The sequence below is a fragment of the Mya arenaria genome, chromosome 2 (genome assembly GCF_026914265.1).
Source record: "Mya arenaria isolate MELC-2E11 chromosome 2, ASM2691426v1".
Taxonomy (NCBI): domain Eukaryota; kingdom Metazoa; phylum Mollusca; class Bivalvia; order Myida; family Myidae; genus Mya; species Mya arenaria.
The window spans coordinates 15,921,032-15,931,661 of NC_069123.1; the positions used below are offsets into that span (position 1 = coordinate 15,921,032).

Below are 10,630 nucleotides of genomic sequence, written 5' to 3' on the forward strand. Positions count from 1 at the left end.
TTTGTCGGTAGCTTATGTGAAGAGCTAGCTTTGGGTGGCTTAAGATGGGGATGGGTCAAGGTCAAGATAACTGTTACTTAAAATAGAAACATGGTTTTCACCAAACAATCTTAGTAAAAAAGATGGATAATGGTGATGGAAGTGGGGTTGTAGGCAGCTTATGTGAAGGCTAGCTTGGGGTAGCTTTTCAGGGCGGGGGGGGGGTCAAGGTCACTGTAAAAATAAATAAATAAATAAATAAATAAATAAATAAATAAGACTTTCGTCCAAATACTTTCGGCTGCTTCTTTTTTCTAACTCATACAAGGAGACAATGAGTTTATTAGCAATAATGTATGATTGTCCGTATTAAAAAAAAGAAAAATCTGGTTTCATCGCAATGCAGCGTTTTTTAATTATTCTAAACTTTCATGCATATAGTGTTTATAATTCTTAACTACCATGCACATAGTGTTTAATTTTGAACATTTTTGCATTTATATATTATATAATACACATTATATTTATTTTATTTTCAACATATAGTTATTTTAATTTTAAAGGAACATGCATGACGTGTTTTGATTCTGATCGTCCATACATTTGTGTTTGTATTTCTAAAAGTCCTTTCATATATTTTTTTTTTAACTCTGAGCATTAGTGCATGAAGTGTTTTCAGTTCCTAGCTTCTATGCAATGACTGGTTTTAATTCAGATCGACTTGTAAATATTTTTGGCATATAGATTTGCCCTTGTTCGTCCGCCCGTCCGTGTATCCGTCAGTGATTCCAGTTTTATGCGAACTTTTGTCATTCGAAACATCAAGTCTATTTGACTTAGACCTTTAGGGACGATGAAGTTGTGAACTTTGGGTTTCGTTTACAGCTGCAGATATTAAGAGGAGAGTAATGGCACTTCAATAACCACATAATTGGCATTTGTCATCTCATGCCTTTCCAAAACTATATTACATACATTCGTAAAACCTAAGGGTTATGTTGTTTGGTTAAAAGGTTGTGCACCCGGGGTTTTGTCTGCAGCTGCACATAGTTAGGAAAGAGAAATTGCCTTTCTACTAGAGAAAATTGGCATTTTCTAATTATGGCCCTCGCTCGCCCTGTAATTTTTGAAAAGTTATAAGCTGATACAAATAGCCAATATGTTTCCTTTTAAATGATACCAAATTTGACAATAAAAAATCGTTTTATGGCATCGTATATAAACGGGTAACCCTGTTGTATCTTCAAGGCAAAGGAAAGCAAAACTTTAACAAAATAAATTGCATTTTCAAATTCTCATTATCCAGAAAAAATACTTTTGCAACACTTATTCAATTTCTTAAACTCTTAAAAGGAACCAAAATGACCAGGGAATTACAAACCCAATAGACCAATGTTTTTTCCGAATTTGAAATAGTATTTTACTTTAGGCATCTCTCTAAATATACCATCCATTTAATATAAACTGCAATTGTGTTTGTCTGAATCTTTAAACGCAATATGCAATAAAATTACGAACAATATATATAAATATAAATTAAGTTTAATAACTAGTCTTGCGTATAAATGGTTGCATCAGACATATTTAAGACAGTATCATCTAAAGGCAATGTAACTACATCAACATCCAAAGGCTTCAATCAAATCAACTCTAACTTACACTAAGCAATTAAGTAGAACAGTAATACATTGCAAAACGTATTGTCGCTTTATTCTGAATACTTTTTTTATAAAGGTATTTCACAAATATATCTATATTCATCATCACAATTTCTGTCGCTTAAGAGTTTATCGACATATGCAACACAATGCTGGTGGTGAGGGTCGTTCGGTTGACCAGAGTTCCATAAATGAGGACCAACATGATGTTCATTCAGCCAAGAAAATTGGTTGTTAGAATTTTGATCTGCAGCCCCGACCCAGTAATCATGATCTGAAAGGAAAATAATTATTTGATCACATCCTAAATCGAAGGAAATTTGAAATTTTCAATCCATGTTATTTGTGCAATGTCTTTGTCACACGTAATAAATTAAATGAATGATTGATTTTAAAATTAATACATTAAATAGTATCTGAAAGTTTTTTCGATGAAATATGTATGTTTTTTATTTTTTAAGTTTTCAAGTTAAATTATTACTCGTGGCCCACATTCGCATGAGAATAACGTTTGACAAACAAACTCCAGAAAACACAGAAAACATAGAATCTGCTACAGTACGTTAAGAAGACGATAATAATGCAGGGTAATAACCAATATAACATTCGAATTAACACTGAATTAGTAAACGAAAAACAAATTATGGTTTGTACCGGCACACAGTATACATATGTTGTTGCAATGCTTATTGGATATCATCTTGGTATGCATTCTTTTCTTTTTGGAATTGCCATTCTACGACAATCTGTTTATTTTGTCATAAAACATTTATAAATACAATTTTACCTTATAATTTGATATGTTTTACAAAATCACTCAGAAAACGTGTGCATTTAACAAAAAAGTGTTCATAGTCTTCTATTTCATTGTTTTCATTAAACTGTTTTGCTTTTTATCAACAATGGATTTATGAACAATGTAGTACCAAGATTTCCATCTAATATTCTCTTTTAATCATCGTTCCCAATAACTATGGATATATGGCTTTTCATGGAATGTCTTAATATATATTTGATATACCTCCTTGTTTGTCATGTTCTCGAATGGTTTGTTTTTAAAAGTTATTATACGTGTTGTGTTTACTTTAGTATGCATTCTACTTATAAACATAACTTAAAACGATCGGATATATTCGTGGTTTTAAATTATTTCGGGTTCTAAATTTCTATATTATATATAGCGCTGGAAATGTCACTGTTATGTAGTATTCGGCTCAACACAAGAGCAGGTGAAATTGGTAGGTTGTTTTTGCTATTTCTTACTTGTAAAAACTTGTGATGAAAAGAATCTGACACTCGTCATCATATAATACACATTTTTATTTTACTCTTCGAGGATATATGTTAGTTAACTTGCCAAAGTCTCGATTACTAACGTTTTTCGTAACTCGTTAAATATCTGTTTGACAAATTGTGACGTCATATCAAAAACGTTATGTTATTGTCATAAATTGAATAGACTAGAAAGTTTTACTTGCAAAATCAATTTAATGTTAGTTCTAATATATGTGTATTATATCTACTAAGAAATACCGACTTGGAAAACAGCGTGTGTTGTTGAGTTAATCACATTCTTCACAAAATATTTTAGTCTCAACAATTTTAAATGGTTGAGAGTGATCATGGTCTATGGGCGTCCTCCTCTATCTCATTAGGTTGTCGGTTCGACCCCTACCAGGTGTACTCTAAATCTCACATGACCTCCAAAAATAACACCAGTTCTGGTTTATACGCCGAAAGCTGAATCGAAAATGATTCATATCAGCTCTCAGCTTTCAGTATTCACAATAAAGCTGAAATACATTAGTATTAACCAATCGTGCACTTTCGAAGTTTATTTACAAAAATATCAATACGAAAGCAACATTAATTTAAAACACAGCAATAGTATCTTTGCACGCGTGTTAAAGTGGTAATATATGTGGAATCTCATTACATTATTATAAATACATACTCGTATATCATTGATTGAAAGGTTTTTCTCTTTGATATGTTCTCGCAATACTTTTAAATATGGTGAACTGAATAGCAACAACACAACAATAAAGTAATATAAATATTTGAATGAACGCCTTTACAAGCGAAAGCCTGAATAGATTTGAACTATTGACATGCAACATCTAAATATAAAAGACATAGCATATACACAGCTTATTTGTGCACATGAGGGACAACGAGTGTGACTACAGCATCACACTTGCAATGATAAAGATAATGTGTTATTTTTTTAAATTGATAATCGTTTCTTTTAACTTTATTTGTTTATAGCGTTTGAAAAAACACATACGTTTCGAAATGATCACTTGACTTGTGTTACACTATATAACTTAACAGCAAAACATACACTGTAAATACAGCTTAGTTAATTTGAACTTAAGGAGTTGGAAAAATACTCACCCTCTTTATTATGATCCATAAGGGACATTTTTTCATGGCTGTCTAGAACAACTAATCGTCCATGATGATGCTCGTTTGCACAGTTTCGCTTAGCATCTTCCCAGGTTTCACGATGGTCGACAATAAGAACACAGAGACGTGTGTTTCCATCCTCAAACAAGCTGTATCCATCATGATGATTATGATGATGCACAGGGCAATGTTCTTGCGCTTTCGCTGAAACATCAGATATGGGACAGCTGATTCATACATCATACTCTTCTTCTTGTTTTTGAACATTCAGTTTCATAAGATTAAGTTATTCAAAACTATTTTAACGCGGACGAGGATCACGGAAATTACCTTTTATTGAACTATTGGATAAGCAGTATTGTCTTTATGTATGGGATAGGGTTGTTTAAAGTGTAATGGAAACTTCAGGGACAGTAGCATCAAATGCCAACTAACACACATTTGAACTGTCTGTGGGGCCGCATTTAGATTCGTTATCAACTTCACAGTATGTGCAAATGCATGCAAATCAACACTTGAACAATTACTTCCATCTTTCATCGAACAACTTGCATGCAAATCAACACATAAACAATACAACCATATTTCATGCGAACATTTTGCAAAACAACACGTAAACAAATAACACCATCTTTCGTCGAACACGTATACAAGGATATGACCTTCGGACAAAGGTCTGAGTTAATTTAATACTTATGTGAAAAACTACAGAAACAAGCTCAGTAGCCAAAAGTTTAAGACTGGAGGGCTTGTCCGTATTATTTTAATCTAAAATAAACTGCATGGGCTACCGTAGAAAGGCAAAGTCCAGACATGTATCTAGTTTATTGCACTAACGTCGAAACGAGTACAAATAAAAATATTAATACAGATATTTACGTATGTTGAATGTTTTAAAATAAATTTTACTGAAAACTATATTCAAACTTTTTCAAAGAATGTATACACTTTTTAAATGTATAAACATTGTAGAGTGAACGATATTATACTTGTAGTGTGAGGCGAGTTGGTTGTTGTGGTCGTCGTTGGTGTAGTCTTTGTCGTAGTCGCTGTTGTTGTTGTTGTTGTTGTTGAAGATGATGTTGATGTTGAAGTTGTCTTCACAGAAGTGGATTTTGGAGTTGTTGCTGCATTAGATGTTGCTGTTGTTGTGTGTTGAGTTAAGGGACGTTCGCAGATGGTGTGATATTGTCCGTGGCAAAATGTATCATACCAGAGGTAATTGTCCAGTCCATTTATCAGCACACATCGTTGATAGGAACTATGATCAGGTTCACCAGTGCCCCACCTTTCAAATGCTAAGGTTTGACCGTTCAACCAGTGATACTGTTTCCCACTTGTAGCGTTGATGGCGTGAGCACCTATCCAGTAATTTTGGGCACTTAGTTGTTCTGGTCAAATAAAAGGAAAAGAACAGAAAAAATCAAAGCAGTGTTTCGAATAAACCTTAATGTTGCATAAAGTAAACAACAGCCAATTGAATTGGAACATTGAATGTTTCTATGTACACATATTCTTATGCAAGTGCCAACCATTAAGCTATTGGTCAGTAGCTTCATTTTGTTGTGCAGCCACCCAATTAATTGCTGGTTGGCAACTACCAAATTAAGTCAATATGTTTATACAACGTTGATAAGATTTCCATTGGTTATCTTTGGGTAAATTGCTCATACTATATATAGTTGGTTAAACGGAGTATTTTCTTTCGAGCCCAAACGTCCCGGCATTTTTTTGGAAACATTTTTGGTTTTAATATATTCAATATTGTTCAACCTTACCTTTTGTTTGATGTAGAATCACATAGGTCACAAAGACGGACTTTTCATTGGAATCAATTATGACAAGTTGGTCTCCAATACTGTTGCAGAACGCCTTTGCTTCATCAAAGGTGAAATTGGACGTTTCAACAAGTTGTATACACGCCGATGAAACACTGTCGAAGATATGATCTTGCGGGCATCCTGAAAGCGGAGATGTTAGTAACTGAGGAAGATTCTCCTTGTATATGTAATGAGAGCAGTGTAAACATTATTATTATTATTATTATTATTATTATTTGTGTTATTATGTTTATTAGTATGTTAATTATTATTATTAATATTATTATAAATATTATGTGTATTATTATTATTATTATTATGTGTAATATTATTAATATGTGTATTATAATTATCATTATTATTATCATTTATGTAATATTAGCTATAATTGAATAAAATGTCTGATTTTGGGGAAAGAATTTAAAGCAATTTAAACATGTTAATGAAACTGTTAATCTTGCTAGAAACCATATTTATGCATTGCATTTTATTCAGATTTAAGTTAGAATTTGGTAAGTCACATTCGCCCATGGGATGATAAAGAAAAATAATCTGAATTATTTAAACAACTAACATGGTCTCAAATGTGAAAGTCAGTGAATAGGAAAGAATGCAGCTAATGGTTAGAGATTTAACAGCAAATATTTCCCTCATAGCAAATATTTTACCTGTTTGATCAGTGTTTACAGTTGTCGTATATGAGGTTGTCGTGGTGGTGTTCCCGACACACCTATCGTTGCAGAAATCGTCAGGACAGCAGAACGCTGGACATTCAGTGTGAACATTGACGTCTCGAAGTGCCTGGCAGGCCTGTGTACAGGGAAGAGATTTCGTTTCGTTTGCAACTTCAAACAACTTTTTACCATTAAAGGAATAACGAACTCCTGAAAACATCTATATTTAGTGTCTGCATCAGTTTCTTGCTGAATACATACAGTTCAAAAGTGGTTGAATTCCATAACATAGATATTATGCATTATCTCTTTGTAGCAGAGCCGAGCCACTTGTTTGCGAAGTTGCCTTCAGGTCATTTAACAATAATATATTTTCATGAACAGTTACTTTTACCACTAGTTTATATATAGTTTCAATCCTTGATGTTAATCATTTTCATATTAAACAGGAGGATGAACAGGCGGCCATTCCAACCAGAATCCTTGCACCGATTTTGAATCTATAAGCCATTTCAACAGTTACTTAAGTACTAAACTGTTGAAGACCTCTGCTATGTTCGAACTCGGATTCTTGTTGAAACTCCCACAGGTCTGCGTAAACACTGTTTAAGTGTTTATAACCGTGGTCAAGTAAACTGCGACAAGCAGAAATGAGTGATTTTTAGTATTTATTCATTTCAAAAATATTAGATCTATGTTACATATATTTATCAACAAATATTAATTACCTAACAAATAACACCACTGGTCTCGCCATTCTAAATTAATTATACAATGAAAACTACAGGGACAAGCCCAATAGTCATAAATTCAGAAATATACTCTTATAAGAGGCACATCTAACTATGATCTTTTATTACAATATATTTTCCTGCTTGTCGCGAAACTAGTAGATTTGTTTCACACTCGGTAGTTACGAACCGACTCTGTGTCACACAGTCCGGTATAGGATGGAGGACTAGGAATACCCTGGATGTGAGGTTTGGAATACAGCATACAGTGCTGAAAGATGAATAGAGTCCACGTTTATTTACACATAACATCAACTAAAACAATTGGTTATCATATTTATACTTAATGAAAGTCTTCATGACTCTATTATCTATGTCATAAACATATAGAATTCATTAACCTTATATGTCAAAATGGAAAACATTGATGTAAACTGAATTAATATCTTCTTTCTTAAAAAAATGGCTTAGCTCTAAAACACCTTTACATGTATGGAAGTATGTTTGTATCCTGCCTACTTTAGACTTTCTTGAATAAAACGGTAAACCTGCAGTATACAATATTGTGCTACTTTTAGCCCACATGTTTGTGGTGGCAACTACTTAAACGTTTTGTTAACATCAATCTACCATATGGTCAAATAAAAGGCTGACCTCATCCACCTGGCATCTTTTCACCCGTCTGCATTCGTCGGGGGATTCAATGCCATCACACGTAAAACAGTATGGACCACGCTCCGTCATAGACAAACCTGAAAGACGAAAACAATATCTGGGGGCGTTTTCAACAAAGGAATTTAGTAGTAACTTCAATTAACTTAATCTGTATAAACGTCGTAAATAGCAGCACGTTGATTGTTTTTTTAGAACTTTTTTGTATCAGTAAATTTCATACGAATATGTAGCAAAATAACGAAAATACGACACTAAGATTATGTCAATTTACGACTTTAATCGAAGTTAATCTTTATTGAGAAGCACCCCCCCCCCCTTGAAATTGTAATGAAAACATAACTTTTAACAATTTTTTTTTTATTAAATTTACTGTTTTTATATCTTGGTTTCATTGAAATATTTGATTTTTTTAATTTGAATGGTAATTTTATTTCAATAGCATGTTTAAATCTTTATATGATTACGGGCACTCATTAGACATTTAACTAAGATACTTAATCTAATGATATTTTGACGCGCAATCGTTCATAGGATGGCACTTGCAATACACTCACTAGTTTGTCCGCACCCGGCGTCATTGCAGAAGGACAGGTTGCAGCATTCTGTACATATGGTGACATTGTGGCCGCTTCTGAAGGTATTTTGTAAAGGTTGACCACCCTTTGTACTTGGCTGACATTGCTGAATGTTTATACTTCATGATTAGAAAGGATATGATCCCACACATTCTCTTGAATCAGAATTTAGACTTAATCAAGAAAGTTATTGTCATTTGGTTTCGGAATGAGACAAACCGTTGCTTTATTGGCGTTGCGAAGAAACGTGTTATTTTTAAGCCGAGAAGTTTATATTCACTTACCCTTGGATTATTTTAATTTCATTGATATAATAAGTTCTTTATAGACGGATGGGATTTAATTATTGTCAACAAAACGAAGAACTTGTATGTACCAGGTTTGATAAACATCCAGTGTTGTAAAGAACAAGACCACTTTCACTGATATACTGCTCCACATGGCACACCTATGAAATAAGCGGTGATTAGGCGAAACCAACTGTGACATTAAACCTTACATGCCCAAGAGAAACGGCAAGTATGCATAACCAAAGTATGCACAGGTTAAAGAAAAAATATATGTGTTCTTTTCATGTCATCAGTTTTTAACAAACTGCGATTGGATGTTTTAACCAATGATATATTTTATCAGTTCAAATTGTCTAAGCATAAGTTATTAAATCGTTCTTAATGGACGTTTTAAATACATACAATTTAATATTAAGTCAGAGAAGTCCTTTCAGAGCAGGACGGTACAAACCTCCCCGCTACCACATGTTGTTATTCTGTCGCACTCGCTGAGGGAGAGGATGTTGCGACAGTCGAAACAGTCCAAACAGCCACCTGACGATAGCGACGCCTTGATTAATTACATTCGTTCTACATAAAATAATTTGAAATGAAACAAACACATTTCACATCGCATCTATTTAATACAAACAGAAATATCGACGACTTGCTCATACTAGTATAATCGAATTTTGTTTCGCCTTATCTTTGGCGAACCCGGTCAAACGGTCAAAGAATTATCTGTAATTAAATGTGGACAGGAATATGGATCCTGTAAAAATTGACAAAATCAAAGTCTTACCGTTTGAAATAAAGACACTTGCCACAAATAATATAGCCAACAACATGGCTGACATTTCCAAACTAAACGCGTCTGAAGTTATATGCGTCTGTCCTAGTATTGCACGTAGATAAGACCATAAGTGGAACGCTATTAACCTTCTTAATCTGGTGTAAATTTTCACGATAAGGTTTCTTGAATAGTAGATTTTAACATCTGTTTATTAATAAGTATAGTTCTTTTCCTCTTTTCCGCAATGGCAAACTAGTTAATATAGCTATATAAAGAGATATATACTAGATGTTACTTGAACTGTTACAATGCAATACTACTACTACTACTACTACTACTACTACTACTACTACTACTACTACTACTACTACTACAACTACTACTACTACTACTACTACTACTACTACTACTACTACTACTACTACTACTACTACAACAACTACTACTACTACTACTACTACTACTACTACTACTACTACTACTACTACTACTACTACTACTACAACTACTACTACTACTACTACTACTACTACTACTACTACTACTACTACAACTACTACAACTACTACTACTACTACTACTACTACTACTACTACTAATAATAATAATAATAATAATAATAATAATAATAATACTAATAGGAATGTTATTATTGCGAAGTGTGAGAAGACTGCTTTAAACAATAATATTATATATATCTTCATACAGTTTGCGGTAAGGAATTCAGTGATCAAAGGCAGCAACACTGATACAGGAGAACGATTCCGTAATTTTAAGCCATGTGGTTCATTTTAATAAGCGAAAACAGGTATCAGGTATCCGTTAGAGTAAACATTAACTGAAATGATGATGACAACGTTTGTGATGGTTGTGCAGTAGTTTTTTATGAATCAATGAATGCAGGGAGTGTTTAAAAGAGAAATATATAATTATAAAATAAACTAAACGCTATTGGCCTGAGTGTTCCTGCTTTCACAGCTTTCACTAAGTTGGCCGAATGCGAATGATATAATTCACTGTACAGGCACAAGCCCAGCAGCAACACAC

At 33.3% G+C, this 10,630-nt stretch overlaps 1 protein-coding gene across 1 annotated transcript; it reads right to left on the minus strand.

The window, feature by feature from the left end:
* Positions 1 to 1,663: 1,663 nt before the first annotated feature.
* Positions 1,664 to 9,673, minus strand: LOC128243462 (macrophage mannose receptor 1-like). The gene is made up of 11 exons (XM_052961256.1): positions 9,593 to 9,673; positions 9,263 to 9,345; positions 8,898 to 8,969; positions 8,501 to 8,627; positions 7,926 to 8,023; positions 7,462 to 7,542; positions 6,535 to 6,676; positions 5,825 to 6,007; positions 5,036 to 5,437; positions 4,035 to 4,250; positions 1,664 to 1,911 (listed from the first exon to the last, which is right to left on the minus strand). The coding sequence occupies exons 1-11, from the start codon at positions 9,645 to 9,647 to the stop codon at positions 1,706 to 1,708; spliced, it is 1,665 nt and encodes a 554-aa protein (XP_052817216.1). The 5' UTR covers positions 9,648 to 9,673; the 3' UTR covers positions 1,664 to 1,705.
* Positions 9,674 to 10,630: the final 957 nt, after the last annotated feature.

What these genes read in the sequence shown, in the direction of transcription:
- LOC128243462 (XM_052961256.1), bottom strand. Translation starts at nt 9,647, where the DNA reads ATGTCAGCCATGTTGTTGGCTATATTATTTGTGGCAAGTGTCTTTATT. An exon ending in AAGTGTCTTTATTTCAAACG is followed by an intron (nt 9,346 to 9,592) that starts GTAAGACTTTGA and finishes CGCTATCGTCAG; the next exon opens with GTGGCTGTTTGGACTGTTTC. An exon ending in GATTCTACATCAAACAAAAG is followed by an intron (nt 5,438 to 5,824) that starts GTAAGGTTGAAC and finishes TTATTTGACCAG; the next exon opens with AACAACTAAGTGCCCAAAAT.